The following is an 18,523-nucleotide window of genomic DNA, read 5'->3' as shown; positions in this document are numbered from 1 at the left end:
CGGTGTAGGCGAGCGGCTATTTTCTTGTAGCCATTGCCTGACTTATGAAGGTCGACACACATCTGCCTAACTTGAATGGTGTGTTGTCTAGTCTTTCCCATGTTGAAGAGTGGATAAGAGAAATAGGCCTCTGTGTCACATCATATTTATACCCCAGGGAAACAGGATGTGATGAATTACTAATTAAAGGTTCCTAGATCCTCTGATCCACTTTATAAACTACAGTAGAAATGACAGAAATGCTTCAATTACATTTATTTTCTAGGAATTGTTATGGGTGCCAATAATTGTGGAACAGGTGATTTTATGAAAAATATTTCTTAGTCGGGGATTTTTTTTTTAATTCACTTGAGTTAAGGGTTACGTTTTTCTACAATTTTCAGTGTGAGATTATGCTTCTGCAATAAAAACCAGGGGTGCCAATAATTGTGGAGGGTGCTGTATATATGTGTGTGTGTGTGTGTGTGTGTGTGTGTGTGTGTGTGTGTGTGTGTGTGTTTCATATCAAAGAATAATCATTCTTATTATTTAAAAAATCATTATATTATTTTTTTTAAAAAGACTGAAGAATATTTTTAAATATTTAAACTATTTTATTTATTTTTAATACATTAAAACTCTTAAAAGATTTGCATGCTGCAAAAAAAAAAGCTTTATTGATTGATATTTTTTCAAAAAAATATTTGGGGTATGATTTTGGCAGCATAAGTGCTGTACATTAGTCCATTATTATTATTATTGTTATTATTATTATTATTATTATTATTAATGACCATTTATAAAAATGGTCATCAAAGAGAAAAGCCTTTAATTCATATTTAATTTTTTTTATAAATAATGTCTAGATATCAAACCAAAACAACAGCAGCTCCGTTCTCTTTGTATGTTTCTTTTTTATTTCATTTCAAAACAGAAAATAAAACAGAAGACACTTTATTTGAGATGATACATATTTCAATATTAGGAGGCACGTTGGATGGAAAATATCCAGAACAAAAGGATTTATGATTACAAGCGAACAAAGCGCCATCACACGGATGACGTCTAGAAGAGCAGAAGAGCAGAGGAGTGCGTGTCAGTGTGAGCTGAACTGAACTCCCGAGTCAGTGAGTCAGGAATCCGAAATTTAGCTCCACAAATCATTTCTGCACGAAGTGTTGAAAGAGAAAGAGCAAAAAAAAAAAAAAACCTAAAACCAAAACTAAGACAACAGTAAAAAGCATGTGTGTGTGGGCCGTCTATGTGTGTGCCAAATAGTGCTTCTTTACAATAATGCAACAAAACAATAAAACGCCATTGCAGTGAGGACAAGGCGTCTGAAATGAAGGATACTGCATGAATGAAAGTCGTTTCTGTTTCGTCCAGATTAGAAAGAAAAAGTCGAATGTGAGTGAAAGCTTGGTTATGAATTTAAACAGTATTACACTACACAGTACAACAACAGTGAATATCTTGCATAAGTGATCACATGCATCGTCAACGTACCCTGAATCAAGTCTCATGAAAGATACAACTGAGGACTAATATTACAAAAAAACAAAACAAATAAAACATATTTCTTCTTTTTAGTTTCACAATCTCGACGCTTGGCTCACTCCATGTCGCCTTTTTTTCATTTTCAGTTTCATATAAAGCAACTCGGCCTGTACAGTATAATACCATGTCATATTTTTTTTATTTGTATTTTATTTTCATTTTTAAGAATGCATTCAGAAGCATGTACAAGATGGCAAACAGTACACATGGTTTATAACAGTAGTACGTCATTTCTGTTTCTTTATTAACATTAAAATGATCATTTATTTATTTATTTATTTATTTATTTATTTCTCTTTAATTGTAACTTATTTCACTTATTTATTACCAACACAGTGTCTTGTCAGTTGCCAAAATCTAACCCAGCGTGAGACCAACGGAGTCGCCCTCTCCCAAACTACAAGAACTGCTCCCCTTTGTCTGGTGGAGAACTTTTAACATTTGCTCTGCAATTTAAAAGAAAAAGACATGTTTAAGTTTGCAGTTAAAACTAAAAAAAAAAAATCATACTTGTTGCGTGTTAGAGAGAGAGAGAGACAGACAGACAGAGAGAAAGAGAGCAATGCGTGCACATTTGTAACAAAGGTTTAGGGATGTAGGATCAAATAGGATAAAACACACACACACACACACACGTATACATGCATACACAAAACACACAAACACACAAAAAGCTTCGACCCACATTTTTTTCTTCATCAGGTTCTGACTTAAAGAACGAAGACGTGACACAGCGTATAGCAGAGACACAAAGATCCAAATTTGAAATCTAGAAGTAGGAGGAGGACGAGAAGTAGAGGGTGGACAGGGACAGGGACAGAAACAGGGACAGAGCGGAGCTTGACCAGTCCTCGAGTAAAGGCAGGGAGGTTTGGTCAGTCAGGGAAGCTAGTCTCACTCAATAACTCAGCCCTGAATTATGGAAGAGAAGAAGACAGCGAGACAAGAACAGCATTAGAGGACGATTCACCCGGCTCCTAAACTCAGGTTAATGTGTTAAAGACACGCCGAGGTTCTGTAGCTCACATGGAACATCTGGTACGGGTATTAAAGCTTTAGTACAGCGCAGGGTGTAACAGTGACATCGTAAACCTTCTTATACTTTTACATGATATCAATTTCTACAAATTCAGGAAGCACACTGAGAAGGTTTTTCGGTGTTTCTTAGATGACGATGATGTGAATACTGACAAATTTGGTCGTGACCAATAATTCATCTTTATGGAATTTACATATTACTGTATATATATATAGAGAGAGAGAATGGAGAAGCTTGCATACACTGTTGAGCGTAAAAAGTTTGCATCCCATATGAACAAAATTAAAAATACAGTGTACGCTGTTGGGCAGCACGGTGGTGTAGTGGTTAGCGCTGTCGCCTCACAGCAAGAAGGTCCGGGTTCGAGCCCCGTGGCCGGCGAGGGCCTTTCTGTGCGGAGTTTGCATGTTCTCCCCGTGTCCGCGTGGGTTTCCTCCGGGTGCTCCGGTTTCCCCCACAGTCCAAAGACATGCAGGTTAGGTTAACTGGTGACTCTAAATTGAGCGTAGGTGTGAATGTGAGTGTGAATGGTTGTCTGTGTCTATGTGTCAGCCCTGTGATGACCTGGCGACTTGTCCAGGGTGTACCCCGCCTTTCGCCCGTAGTCAGCTGGGATCGGCTCCAGCTTGCCTGCGACCCTGTAGAACAGGATAAGTGGCTACACATGATGGATGGATGGATGGATGTACACTGTCAGAAGTAGGGATACAGTAGGAGTCCATTTCTGCCCCCCAAGGTACTACACTAATGTACCCCCTAGAGCTCATTATTGGACTTCAAGGTGTACCTTTTTAGGGTCAAAATGGTACATTTCTGTTCCCAATCAGTATATAAAAGGTACAAATGAGTACCTTCAAGAGTCCTGATCCAATAACAAGCTGTTGTACTGCTAAAGGTACAATAATGTACTTTGTTTTATGAGAATGTACTCTATATGAACACCTGACCATCACTTCCACACGTGGTTCTTCTGCAAACTGATTTTGCCACATGATTGTAGACAAAGTCTCTGTACACTGCAGCATTACAAGTTCCCTTCATTGGAAAAAACTAAGAAGAGAAAGTTGGACAGGATTAGAAATTAAATTGCATTACAGGTATTTAGCAGATGCTCTTATCCAGAGTGACATACAGGACACCCAGAGCAGCCTGAAGAGCAGTAGGGGGTTAGGTGTCTTGCTCAAGAGCACTTCAGCCATTTCTGCTGGTCCAGAGAATCAAACTGGTGACCTTTTGGTCCCAAAGCTGCTTTTCTAGAAAGGTAATAGAAATGACTATAGAAATGAGAATATTAGAGGGACAGGACATGTGGGACAGCTTGGAGACAAAGTGAGAGAGGTGAGATTGAGATGGTTTGGATATGTAGGAGAGATCCAGGGTATTTTGGGAAAAGAATGCTGGAGATGGAGATAGAGTTGCCAGGTAGAAGGAAAAGAGGAAGAGCAAAGATGAGATTTATGGATGTGGTGAAGGAGGATCTGAGGACGGTTGGTGCAACAGAAGAGGATACGGTGGACAGGAGGAGATGGAGGGACATTATCCGCTGTAGAGAAGCCTAACAGGAACAGCCAGAAGAAGAAGATGATGGCTGAGATGAAAACCAAGATGAAATGACAAAATGTTGACTAAAAGGTAAATCATCCAATAATGCAGCTCAGCCACTGCAGCACATCAGCAACCAAACTTTCCTTCTTTTATCTGGTGCCATTACTTTTGTCCTGGTGGAATGTCTAGGCTTATTTGTCATATTTTCTTTTGGTTTCTTTCTTTCATCCACTGTGGTGACTCCTAATGGGAACAGCCAAAAGAAGAAGAAGAAACTAAGAAACCCAATATAGCTGCTCCAGCATGACACTGCGTCTGTACACAAAGCAAGCTCCACGAAGATGTTCTTTTATAGAAGAAGTCAAGTGTCCTCCACAGATCCCTCACTGAATTCAATCCCACTGAACACCTTTGGGATGAACTGGAACTCCAACTGCATCCATCAGTGTCTGATCTTTATAACTAACACTCCTGTAGCTGGATGAACACATGCACCAAAATCTAGTGGAAAGCCTTCGCAGAGGAGAACAGCGAAGGAGGACTACATCTGGAAAAGGATGTTCAGGACGTTCAACAAGAGCATATCAGCATGATGATCAGGAGTCCACAAACTTTTGGCTATCATGCAGTAGGGATGGAACACTATAGTTTTCCATAAGTAGTCTGAAAACTGTTCAGTTCTTGGAGATTAGATGTGTATGAGTTTTCTTGATGGCTGCAGCGAGCAAAGTCTGGAGTCTGAGATGATCACGGAGAAATGATCACTTTTTTATTTTGGGTCTTTTTTAAAGAATTTTTCCATATTTTTTTCCGAGGTGTAAGAATGAAGGTCTGACCTACTTTTTATTGCAAGTACATTTTATGGTTTTGTTGTTGTTGTTTTTTTTTATCTATAAACTGTCCCTTGTTGATTGTCCCTCAGAGGATGCAAACCTTTTTTTTTCTTTTTTTCATCATTTTTTAAATACCATAAATCTCAGTAGGCGTTCCTAAATTTGACTTGTGATATATTAGTACAAATACTGAACTGATTTTTTTTTATTTTGTTATTTTTTAAAAAGTAGGGTTTTTTATTATTAGTTTTTTATTAGGTGTTTTTGTTAATTTTTTTTTTTTTAATTAGATGAAAGTATCAAAGGCTCTCTGAGCTCTGTGTACACAAGGTGACAAACAAATCTACATTTTGGAGACAAGACTTCAGCATTCCACTTTCTACTACTTTCTTCTTGATGGATTTTCCATCAATCGAAACGTCTGATTAAAAAAAAAATAAAAACCCAATGGATTGGAAACAGCGGTAAAGCTTTCTCTGAATACAGAATTCATAATGCATTTAAATTGTATTCGAGTGCATACATAAGGCCTATGAATGCTCATAAGTCGCTAGAGTAATATGCATAACACTTTATAACCATGAATACAGCTGTACGACCAGCACGACTTAACAATATCAGTCGGCATGACAGATTATAATGTCTGTGTAGCAATGATGTAATGCATTATAACAAGCTAATGAAGGTTAAAATGCATTATAACACCTTCGGTTTCTCGGATTGGACTTTTCTCCCGTGTATTACGACAGGTCATACATACACGCTTTATAAAGTGTCATGCACTCAACTATAGCTTCTTATGAATGTTTATACAGCCTTATGTCATGCATTAGTATTATATGTTATATATGTGTTTATAATGCATTATGAATACTTATACAAAGTGTTACCAGTGTAGCCAATACTTAGAGATTTCACTGTAAGAGATTTAGTTGTTTTCTTTTCTATAAAGGTGCATCAAAGGCAGAAATGACATCAGGAACCCTTCCCTAGAATTCTATGAAGGATAGTGTCGCGTCGTGTGATTTTTGTCCCAGATGCTCTGTTTACAGAATGCATAGAAACGGTGTTGAAAAGCGTGCGATGTTTTGCGCCATTTTTACTAGCTGATCCAGTAACTATCAACGAATAATCATCTCAATAGCGCCCCCTACGGGATACATTTACCACTTTTAACATCATCCACGACTGAGACGAGTATAGATCTTCCTTCTGGTATAAAAATCACCAAATGGCGTTTTGATTTGTCGTGAAAATGCATCAATCATGCGAATGCAGTTTTCACGCAACATTCGCTTGGCGGTGGCACTAATAGTTCACCATGTGTTTTGACCTTCCGGCCAGCATTTTGTGCTCTGTTGCTCAACAAATCTGGAAAATTCGCCAATAATCTACAGTCGAGATTGTCTCCTGATGGATTCACAAGGTTCTGTGTCGTCTGTAGTCAGCGCCTGGAAAATGGACCATTTTGGGTTGCAGATTTACAGGAAGTTCCCTCGGTCCAATTTCATTTTGGTTTGTATTTCCTGCATCATACGGAGGCTTGGTAGTTTAATGCAGCAGGTATAAGTCAAAATCCGTAATCTAGTACGAAAATCTGGTGGACTGGCACATATAATGAACGATGCAGACATTCATAACACTCATATGGCATTATGAGAAAATTTAATGCTGATATAATGTGCAAACTGTATTGCATGTTTTTAAATAATTATATCAGACGTCATTATATGTATACATATACTGTTTATCTGGCCTTCACAGAAAGTCAGAAAGTGTTCCATGTTTTCGTAATTATAAGTCATTATAACAATGTGTATACTGCCTTATGAATGCATTATAAAGATTTGAATGCATTCACAAGTCAATACAGAGTATATATACTGTATATACAGTGGATATAAAAAGTGTACACACCCCGTTAAAATGATCGGTTTTTCTGATGTAAAAAAAATAAGCCCACGATAAATTATTTAAAAACTTTTCCCACCTTTACTGTGACCTATAACCTGTACAGTTCAACTGAAAAACAAACAAATCTGTTTGGGGGAAAAACATAAAAAATAAAAAGCGTACAATAAGCTGGTTGCGTAAGTGTGCACACCCTTAAACTAATACTTTGTTGAAGCACCTTTTGATTTAATTACAGCATTCGGTCTTTTTGGGTCGGAGTCGATCAGCCTGCCACATCTAGACTTGGCAACATTTGCCCACTCTTCCTTGCAAAAGCGCTTCATATCTGTCAGATTGCGAGGGCGTGTCTTGTGCACAGCCCTCTTCAGGTCACCCCACAGATTTTCAATTGGATTTAGGTCTGGGCTCTGGCTGGGCTGTGCCAAAACTTTTTTGGGGTCACTGTTGTGCTGAAAGATGAAATTCCTCTTCATCTTCAGCTTTCTAGCAGACACCTGAAGGTTTTGGGCTAAAACTGGCTGGTATTTAGAACTGTTCATAATTCCCTCCATCTTGACCAAAGCCCCTGTTCCAGCTGAAGAAAAACAACCCCAAAACGTGATGCTGCCACCACCATGCTTCACCGTGGGTATGGTGTTCTTTTGGTGATGCGCAGTGTTGTTTTTGCGCCAAACATACCTTTTGGAATTGTGGCCGAAAAGTTCAACCTTGGTTTCATCAGACCAGAACGCATTTTCCTACATGCTTTTGGGAGAGTTGATGTATTTTTTTGCAAAATTTAGCCGGGCCTGGATGTTTTTCTTTGACCCTACCCCATAGTCCAGACATATGCAGAATACGGGAGATTGTTGTCACATGTAGTACACAGCCAGTACTTGCCAGAGATTCCTGCAGCTCCTTCAGTGTTGCTGTAGGCCTCTCGGCAGCCTCCCTGACCAGTTTTCGTCTTGTCTTTTCATCAATTTTGGAGGGACGTCCAGTTCTCGGTAATGTCACTCAGTGCGTTTACATGCACATCCAAATCGAGCTACTGTCGGTAATCGAGCTGAGGGTCCCAGCAGGGGTGCCAGAGAAATCCAATCCTACATGCACACAAGGAAATCGAGCTATTGTGTGAGGTACATTGTGCACCCGAGCCACAGGTGGCGCTACACGCCCCATCGTGTTGGTACACTTCCGGTTGTCGTCATGAAGAAGAGGAGTGATTTCCACTTTACATTCACACCACATGTCATTGCCACCTGTTGGCTACAAACTGTCCTGCGCAGACCACTGTTTTGTAAGACAACTTATTTTGCACAATTGTATATTTTTCTAAAGTCCATTTTTTGCTTACAATTTAACTTATGTCTTAATAAACACACAAAAAGTTCAATTGTTTTTGTTTTTTTGTCTCCTTGTTCCTCCTGACCTCTTCTGCTGCTCGCTACTACTACTGTTGTCATGCCGACCGAGGCTGTTGTGTTTCCCACTTGTGGTCTCGTCACTTCCGGAAGGGAAGTAAGTAGCTCGACTACGTAGCTCGATAGGGTTACATGCACTAAGTAGCTCGGCTACAATCGCATAATCTAGGTCGCGTAGCTCGATTACGAGAAATCCAGTCCGTTTCGATTTCAGCCGAGCTAAGGTGTTTCCATGGCATTTAGAACTTCGATTTCAGTCGAGCTACGGCAGAAATTCGATTTTCTCTATGTGCATGGAAACGCACTGACTGTTGTCCCATATTTTCTCCACTTCTTGATGACGGTCTTCACTGTGCTCCATCGTACAGTATATCTAATGCCGTGGAAATGTTTTTGCACCCTTCTCCTGACTGATACCTTTCAACAATGAGATCCCTTTGACGCTTTGTAAGCTCTCGGTGAACCCTGGCTTTTGCTGGAGGAGGCAACTGAGTAAATGTCTGAACTTTATTTGGGGTTAATCAGAGTCATTTTAATTGATGGCAGGTGTGAACCCAAAAAGACTGAACGCTGTAATTAAATCAAAAGGTGCTTCAACAGAGTATTAGTTTAAGGGTGTGCACACTTACCGTATGAAACCAGCTTATTGTACGTTTTTTATTTTTTATGTTTTTCCCCCGAACAGATTTGTTTGTTTTTCAATTGAATTGTACAGGTTATAGGTCACATTAAAGGTGGGTTTTGAAATTATTCATCATGGTCTCGTTTTTTTACATCAGAAAAACCGATCATTTTATATATAGTCCAATTCTAATTCATTGAAAGTATATTAACGTCTTTATGAGGAGAGAGTGAAATGCTTGTAACATCTGGTCTCCTGAGTGGAGTGTGAGTTTTAGTCGTGATGGTTTGAGGAAATGCCGAGCTGGCAAACAGAGCTCCAACCACACAGCCCGAGGCCAGGCACGAAATCCAAAAACACTGTAAACACTGTCCTTCTCTCCTGACACGCCCAGAGTTCTCTTTATATCTCTCTTATACTTGTTCTTCACCTAATCACAGGTCTTTAACAGTGAGTAAACCCTGATCGCAGATTACACCACTGTTCTACGTGAGGATGAAACTCAACTCAACCATCAGTGCAAATATGGACAATTGGAACAAAATTTTTTTTAATCACCTTTGGGATTTGCTTGACAAACCTCCAGATTATTTCCAATTACTTTTTTTCAATCCAAAAGTGAGCGCTGCCACTTTTTTTCCAAGAAACGTCCATCATAATCGATCTCTCCCCAAAAATGTTTATTTTTTCCAGATTAAAAAAAGTGCAGCCAGAGCAGCTTATGTACACATAGTGAATGTATTGTGTGAAAGCAGAACGTGTGTATCTAAAGCGCAATCTTTAAAAAAGTGGAATCAACTATTCCAGATACAGAGGTGTAATCATGATAAAGGGGAGGAGCTCTGTCTCTTCCGCCCGCCGCTCTTTACATCTTTACACTATTGTTCACGCTTTAATGTGGTTGTAGTTGTGGGTTTTTTTAGACGTACTCCCTGGCAGAAGAGGGCTGTGATTGCCGGTAGTATTGCTGCCCGCCTCGGGCCTCCTTAGCGCAGGAGCAGCAGAGGAAGGAGCCGCCCAGGATCGCCAAGCAGGCCGCCGCCCATCCTATAAACAAGGCGGAGCCAAACTCAAACCTGAAACAAATAAAAAAGGGGTTTTGGTTACATTCTGTGGCTGTGAGGGTGTGGTCAAGCATCGGCTGTGAACGGCAAGGACTTAGGTTGAACCAGCAGGTTCACACCTACTCTGAAGCCTGGGTCCCAGTTCCTCGTTCTCAGGTTTCGGTACCAGGAACCAGGCTTCAGAATGGGTCAGTGATCTAGCATGCACTATCCTTGAAAGACACACCTTAAAAGCAGCCAGTAATTAGACAAAGGTGCAACTCATCACATGTTACCGGCTGGTTCAACCTGACTCCTAATGAAATGTTCATTACATTATTACAGACATTTAGCAGACGCTCTAATAATCCAGAGCGACGTACAACATACCCAGTGCGGTCTGGGGAGCAGTTGGGGGTTAGGTGCCTTGCTCAAGGGCACTTCAGCCATTCCTGCTGGTCCAGGGAATCGAACCAGCGACCTTTTGGGTCCCAAAGCTGCTTCTCTAACCATTAGGCCATGGCTTCCCCCAGATAGAAGATAGAAAATAAAGATAGATAAAGATAGAAGACAGAAAATAAATGAATTTTAGTTCCTTACTTGGCGTTTACAGGTGTGTTTGGATCGAAAAAGTGAACGGAGACTTGCGCTGCGTACCAGGAGACCGACAACAGCGTACACAAACCTAACCAAAAGATAGAAATCAGAGAGGGTTTGATATTTAGAAATTCCGCTCAACTCCCAACTTCCTGTTTATCGGTGGGATGGGATATTCACTCACACTTTCAGACAGATGTCGGGTCTTTATTAATATTTATTTGTGTTATTCCTCAGAAGCTGTCTTGCTCAAAAAAATCACACCTATCCTGATTATGACATCGTTCAGTTTTTCGACAACACTTACAGTGGACCTTCGTAACACATTCGTAAGCACTGAATTAATCTTTTATAAAGATTTATATAAGGCTCATGTCAAAACCTGTGAGATGAGTCTCCAATCATTGTAATACAGGTCATTTATTTATGAAGCCCATATGTCAGCTGTATGAATGATTTTAATGTTCTCGATGTATTTATATCGTAGTGCAGGATAGTGGTGTATTTATAACGCTGTTATGAAGCATTATGTATACCTTATTGTAACTGCATCTATTATTCATAAAAGATTATAAATGTGCTATAACGGCCCTCGGTGTGTACCCTTCAAATAATGTGTTAGCAGTGCTTTCTTTATAAGGCTGTGTGTGTGTGGGTGTATACCTGCGAGTAGGAAGAGGCCTCCTCCCGCCATAGCGATCTTGCCCTTGGTGGCAGGATTGTTGTCGCCCACCCTGGTGCACTTCATGCCCACTACACTCACTATAATGCCCATGAAGCCCATCAGTACAGATATGACCATCAGAGCTCGGCACGTCTGAATGTGGACTGGAACAAAAAAAGCACAAAAAGAATTAAAACGTTCATGAAGTTATTAATTTTTAAAAAATGTGAAAGAGTAGAATTGCTGAAGGTTCACAACATTCATAATGAAAAATAGAAAGAAAGAGAATGGATGCTGTGTTTAAGGGGATCAGGACACGGATAAGCACATGTTAATAAAATATATCTCTGTCAATACATATCACTACTGTAAAGTCTTAAAGGGCGGGGAAAAGACTGGACAGGTTTAAAGGGCGGGGCTTAGATGGCTAGTTGAAGCTCTGCTAAGTCCTCATATATATTTATATAAAGTGAAAAACAAACCAAAGGTGAGACTGGATCAGACGAGTATTCTTAGAAGCTTTTAGGTTTGACTTTTTTTTTAAATGGTAAAGATTTTAAAACTATGGTTTCATGCAGTACAATTAACAGTTATTCCATGAAATCGAGTCGTACATGAGCCGATAGCTGATGAGATGCGTAGCACCGAGCCGTGTACGACGAGATTGAGTGGAATAACTGTTTTATTTTATCCACATTCACTGGCTTTTGAGAAATGGAGTATTTTTATTTTTTGCAAATTTGATCAATAAAAACTTCATACAAAAAGTCCAACAAAATTGTTTCCGCTTAGAATGTAAACAAACTGGCGAAATGACAGGAGCAATTTGTGAAAAATGCGATAATAATAATAATTCTTGAAAAATGCATTTAAAAAAGATGCGTTCTTACCATCAAATACTTTTATTCCATATTTTGTTGCGCTTTTTTGTTTTCAAGTAGAGTTTTTATTTCATCCTTGGTTGGTTCAGCAATACTCTCCACCATTTTGTTTTTCTCTACTCATGGTATATGAGCTGATATCCTAGTAGTAGAGTAGCCAATCAGAGCGCACAATTGCTCATATCCAGTGAATGTGGATAGAATAAACTGTATTATTACTTTTGAGCATTACTCTAGTAAATAAAGATAATATGAAGACCGCTTCGCACTCCTGATCTCTCTGATATGAAACCAAATTGCAAAGCTCTTACTAAAACCTCTACTTTTTTTAAAAAAGAAAAACCCAATGGCTCTGTTATTCTCTTGAGGGTAAATCCTATAATGAGACATTTCTATTGTCATGGGTTTGGTCTCTTTCGTGATGACTGCACCCCATTTGTGGATGGACAGGATGCAATAGCTCAAAAGATGATGATTATATATATATATATATATATATATATATATAAAAACCTGGCGACTTGCCCACGGTGTACCCCGCCTCTTGCCCATAGTCAACTGGGATAGGCTCCAGTTTGCCTGCGACCCTATACATTTTTAGTAAAGATGTGTGTACATATTTTCATCTCATCTCATTCTCTCTAGCCGCTTTATCCTGTTCTACAGGGTCGCAGGCAAGCTGGAGCCTATCCCAGCTGACTACGGGCGAAAGGCAGGGTACACCCTGGACAAGTCGCCAGGTCATCACAGGGCTGACACGGGGCTCGAACCCGGACCTTCTTGCTGTGAGGCGACAGCGCTAACCACTACACCACCGTGCCGCCCCTACATGTTTTCATAGTCCAAAATAACTAAAAATTACCACCACATTTCCAAAACTCTGATTTTCTTTTCAATATTCGACTGCATCACTTGCTCAATCCCAATCACACATAAATTACTATTCTTGTTCACGGCAGAGTTGCTTTACATTTACTCTGGCCTACACGACTCCATAAAAGATCACAGAGAGATAAAAATGCCGACCAAGTGATGAAAGAGCGCCTCTTAAATGTGCTATGTGCCAAATTTTCCAATAATGCAGCTCAGCCATTGCAGTGGTTCCACAATAACGCTTCCTCCTTCCACAGGGCGCCATTACTTTTGTCCTCATGCAATGGCTAGCCTCATTTCCCTTCATTGAAAATCTTCATGATATTGTTGTGTCGAATTGAAATAAATAAGTGGTTTAAACTTGAAGTGTATATAAAACTGGCAGTTATACGATTCGAAGCCAATGGATGGTTTAATTCGGTACAAATCCGGCTTTAACCTCTGGACATCTCTCAAGGTTGTTCTACTTCATGCTCGTGTTATGTCTGACTGGATGCCTCCGTGAAATTCCACACAAAACCCACACGGCTTTCCAGCGCATACAGAACGCCGTAGGAGGGCCTTTATTACATGTTTCGCACTGCCGGCCGGATTAGCGTGGTGTTTTTTTTTGCACAAAGGAGAATTGTTTACTCGTCTGTTGCTTCTTGTGCATGAGACTCATGCTTATAACATGCAAGTCCAGCTTATAACAATGGCTTCTGAACACCTTAGGATCATCCTATGGAGTCTCGCAGGATCTCCAGCTTTCCTCGTTGACCTTTAGTCAGTAAAACGGGAGCACGGTGAAAGAATTAAAGACATGAAATGAAGTAATAAAACATGTTTCAATGAGAGAGAGAGCGAGGAAAAGAAAGAAAGACATCGTGTAACTTTTTTGAAGTCTGATTTACACTACACTTTGAAGCCAGGTTTGAGTGAGAGAAGAGAAAGTGATTTTTATTTTGCCTGCTTTCATCCCTCATGGTGATTTGTGTGGAAACAGGGTGGTTTGACCCAGCAGGGTGTCGCTTTGATCCCCGAGCTCCCGTTTGAATGGAGGCAGTTAGAGTCGAGCTGAGCAGAGGGGCGGAGGTTGCCTCCCACCATCCCGTACCCGGTGCCAAGCTTGGCAGTGCCTGGCACAAACAAAGAAAAGGCCAGCAAGAGTGCACTTTGTCAGAGTGCATACTTCAAGAAGCTGCGTGTGTGTTTTAGGCTTTTGTCTATTGTTCGATGGCTCGTGGGCTACTTTTGTACGTCATATCTGATGCATATGGCTACACATTTCTTGGAAAATAAGACTTTTTTTTTTTTTAAGTCAGGGATGTTTATATCAGAATTCCAAACACGGACTCATGTAGGTTTTGTATCTTGAAATGACGTCATGTATTCATGTTTTATTTAGTGCTTCGCTGAAATCTGTGCGAAGAATCTTTTTGTTTGTTACAAATTTATCAAGCTGCATGCAAGCTAATTTATTCGCAGGACATTTATACGAGTAACATCAGAGCGAAAATACAGTTAGTTGGGAGGAAAAAAAAACTTTCTGTCCTATGATTCGCTCCTGAGTTTGTGCACATTTACCGTACATACTGTACATTTACATTCTGAACTTCGTAAAACAGCTTCGTATAAATCGTATTACTGTTCATGAGTCACTATTTCAAATCAATTATACACCAATTTAATGAATATTATAAAGAAAGCAATCCGGAACTTATCCAAAACGAATATGAATTAGTCGAGCCGTTCGATTAGGACAAAAATAATTTATGTAAGATGTATAAGATTGAACTTTTCAGATCTTGGTAAGGGTTTATGGCATTTTGTCGCGGTTATTAAATGTAAACCAGCAGGTAAGTGAACTCGGTGATTAATTTACAGCTGATTGGTGTTTCAGACGTCATTACACCAGCTGAGAATGATCAAATTATCAGTGAGCACTTTTACTTCCGAGAAAGTTTCCTGGTACCCTAAAAACATCTTTACATCTACAAACGTTCCTCTAACGTTGTGATGCTAACATTTTATTAACGTTCTCTAATAACATTCTATAGGAAACTGTTACTATAGAAGATCGTTACTAGTATTTCTGGAAAATTACCGTCAGCGTTCTAACTTTGACTTGTCGAATACCTACTAATGATGTAATATTGAGAAGCCAAATGTAGAGGTTTGGAACAGACAATCCACCAAATGCTTCCACTTCCTGTTTGGTTATTTATCTGTTTTCTGATTTAGCAAATCAGAAGCTAATGCAGGATTCCCATGGGAAAGCCATGGCCTAATGGTTAGAGAATCAGCTTTAGGACCAAAAAAGTTGCCTGTTTGATTCCCTGGACCAGCAGGAATGGCTGAAGTGCCCTTGAGCAAGGCACCGAACCTTCAACTGCTCCCCAGGCTGCTCTTGGTATGTTGTATGTCGCTCTGGATAAGAGCGTCTGCTAAATGCCATTAATGTAATGTAATGTAATAATTGTCGGATTGTTTCCGAGGAATTGCAGTAACAAGTGTAGACCCTGATTTGTGATGTGATAGGAACTGTTTTAAAGTAGAAATATTGAAACTTCTTCTTACATCTTTTTTGATCAGTGTGGTTAAATCAAGCTGATAGGGTTAAGAGCCTTGCCCAAGGGCCCAACAGTGGCACCATGGAGACACTGGGGCTAAAGCCACCGACCCTTTGATCAGTAACCCAGAGCCTTAGTCCAGTGAGCCGTTACTGCCCCAAAGTAGAAATACAGACACTAAGCCCAATTAAGACCCAGCGATCTGCGGGGTCCAAGCACCCTTTGTGCTGGTTTGTGAAGGATGCTTGGACCCCGCAGGTCACTGGGCGTATTCTGAATAAAACATTAAAGAGATCACAAATGAACATGCTCTTCATGGTGGTAGCGCAGTGCTAAGACGTGACATAAATAAGTCTTAGTAAATAAATAAAAACAAATTAAAAGAAAGAAAGAAAGAAAGAAAGAAAGAAAGAAAGAAAGAAAGGATAAATTTGAAAATTATATCCAAATATTCTATTCGCAGTCCAGTGTTTCTTTATAAAGCTGTTCAGTATGGCTTCGTGTGTGTGTGTGTGTGTTCCTAGTCCCATACAGTGCCGGTTGTCCGGAGGTCAGATGACTCCATGCATAATAACAATTATTCAAGAAAGGATGCCAGAATCCTGAGAGAGAGGGCAACAATGCAGTGCTGTAGGAGGCCAAGACTGTCTGTATATACATAAGCAAGAACATTGCAGTTACTATCCATCCAGATGACCTAAGACTAGAGCAACAATGGCACTAGCGAGGGAGGGGACAGTGGAATCAGACGGTCCCATCACCCTTTGTGGGTTCCAGCATGTCATGAGTTGTACAGTATTCTGGGGCTCACATTGTACGCTGAGCTCCTATTGATGCACATCATGGAAATGGGCCATGTACCGTTCTTAACTTTGGGTTTACTTTGCTAATTGGTGTCTAGTATAGTTTCTAGAGTACTCAAGAAGTAAAACTGATGAGTTACATCAATGAGCTGTGCAGGTTTCATAAATTTAGTGCTGTATTTGGTTTGGCTGGTATTCATGATGGTGATGGAAATCCAAGAAAAAACAGAGCAGATGACATTTTACTCAAAAGAGGGGCTAAATACTGCTAGTTACAGTTGGCTCCGGAATCATCGGTACTCTTGGACAGATGTGTAAGTTGTGAGGTTATGATTGATGGAGGAAATGATACCGTAGATGACGCCAATGGGATGTTGGACTTTCCAAGTGATTTGGTCTCCTAAGTTGGTACCCATTGTGTTTTGTTTTGTTTTTTTCCCTGAAGAACATTCAGGCTTGTAAAAGAACATTTCACAAACCAAGCACTGATGACTGATGGCAACACCAAAAGCGAGCCAGTCAGTGATGTCATTGTCATCATGAACGAATCCCATTCTCTGAGTTTGGTTTACAATTATGGGCCTTTTTAAAAAAAGATGCATAATAATATAAGCCTAGTGTATATCTTAGCATATATATTAGACAGACACTGATTAGCAGAGTCATGAAGAAACAATGTGAGTGTATTGTGTGGAGAAGAGCATGTAGCATTCTGGACATATCTGTAGTGTTTGCCTCAACACTGGCCTTTTCTTCTCAAAACAACCACCATTGATGAAATCAGGACAATAAGCCGCTTCTGTTACAGTGATGTGCAGAAACCGTTAGTAGTGAATTTATTAGCATGCTAAATAAACAAACAAATAAATGTGTAATGTAGTGCATAATAAAGCACTGAGTGATATACAGTCTGACAGAATGTTCACAGAATGTACGACAACAACATTAAAACATGTCAATGAATGAATTCCGGTCAGTGTATCTTATATTCATGATATCGATTGTGGCTTTAAAGGTTTGTTGGCTTAATAGGTGTGTAATTGTAATCCTACTGTAAAGATTACACCAGGTACAAGTGACGGAAAAACTTCCAAAGCTGAACAAAGCAAAGCTCAGTAAGAGTGAGAGGATGTTCTCATCAGCGCCATCGTACTTACTGTCGAGGGACAGCAGCGAGTCGAACAGCTTGCACTGCACCTGTCCTGTACTCTGGGATGCACAGGACATCCACAGCCCCTCGTACAGCCCCACTGCCATGATGATGGCGTCTCCTGAGTACGACGACACCTTCCACTGAGGCAGCATCGTGGTCGAGATGATCCCGATCCATCCACCCAGAGCCAAGAAGTAGCCCAGGAGCTGAAATCCTGAATTTGCCATCCTTACACTTTGTCCTTCTTTCTTTCTTTCTTTCTTTCTTTCTTTCTTTCTTTCTTTCTTTTTTTTGGGAGGGGGGCTTTATCTCGTTTTTCGCTTTAGTCCTTACAATTCAAATCAGAATACTGTTCTAGAAAAAGACAAAGATCCTTCCCATAAAGACGTCTGCTTTGAACAAAGCCCTCAAGTTTCTTTGCGCGGCGGAAATGTTTAGCAATCAAGGTTCTTCAAAAGGCAAACAAAAGGAAATGGTTTCTTCCACTCGCCAACTTTCTGGTCACTCGGTGCGTCCTCTTATCGCTCACGGTCACTTCAGTAAATGGCATCTGGAGCGCTGTGCTTTCCTTGCATTCAAGTCAAACAGCAGAACCAGCAGACCCAGCAGGACTCGCCGACAGACCTTCAAAGTGTGGTTTGCGCTGGTCAGGATTTAGCATCAGGCTCGGGCTGAGAGAGAGTTCACGCACTGCATAGCTGATCTTGTCACACTCCAGTTCTGGTGCTTGGGAGGCTGAGCAGCAGTATTAGGAGGGGGGAAACACACACACACATACACACACACACACACACACACATAGAAGCAATACTCCAGAGACAAATGCAGCTCTGACAGGCTGAATGCAAAAAAGTGGGCGGAGGGTTAGGCCTTAACGATTGCCCCAATTGGTCAATCCATTTAAGAGGCGCCCACTGAAAGGAATGCAAACCAAAGTTCAGCTCATTAAACCCTGATGTCAATGGCAAAGTCTTGATTTTTTTTTTTTTAATATAATCCTAACTTTCTGCCAGGTTCTCAGAAGAATGCAGATCCATGAGTCAAGGTGTTTGTGTTACAACATTC

At 40.3% G+C, this 18,523-nt stretch overlaps 1 protein-coding gene across 1 annotated transcript; it reads right to left on the bottom strand.

Annotated features, from left to right (window-relative positions):
• Positions 1 to 873: 873 nt before the first annotated feature.
• cldn19 (claudin 19) lies at positions 874 to 18,201 on the bottom strand. Its single transcript, XM_060910418.1, has 5 exons — positions 17,463 to 18,201; positions 11,196 to 11,360; positions 10,536 to 10,620; positions 9,822 to 9,968; positions 874 to 1,982 (listed from the first exon to the last, which is right to left on the bottom strand). The coding sequence occupies exons 1-5, from the start codon at positions 17,683 to 17,685 to the stop codon at positions 1,934 to 1,936; spliced, it is 669 nt and encodes a 222-aa protein (XP_060766401.1). The 5' UTR covers positions 17,686 to 18,201; the 3' UTR covers positions 874 to 1,933.
• Positions 18,202 to 18,523: the final 322 nt, after the last annotated feature.

This window comes from Neoarius graeffei, chromosome 26 (assembly GCF_027579695.1).
Source record: "Neoarius graeffei isolate fNeoGra1 chromosome 26, fNeoGra1.pri, whole genome shotgun sequence".
Taxonomy (NCBI): Eukaryota; Metazoa; Chordata; class Actinopteri; order Siluriformes; family Ariidae; genus Neoarius; species Neoarius graeffei.
The sequence above is the reverse complement of the archived record's forward strand: the minus strand, read 5'-3'. Positions and strand labels throughout refer to the sequence as shown.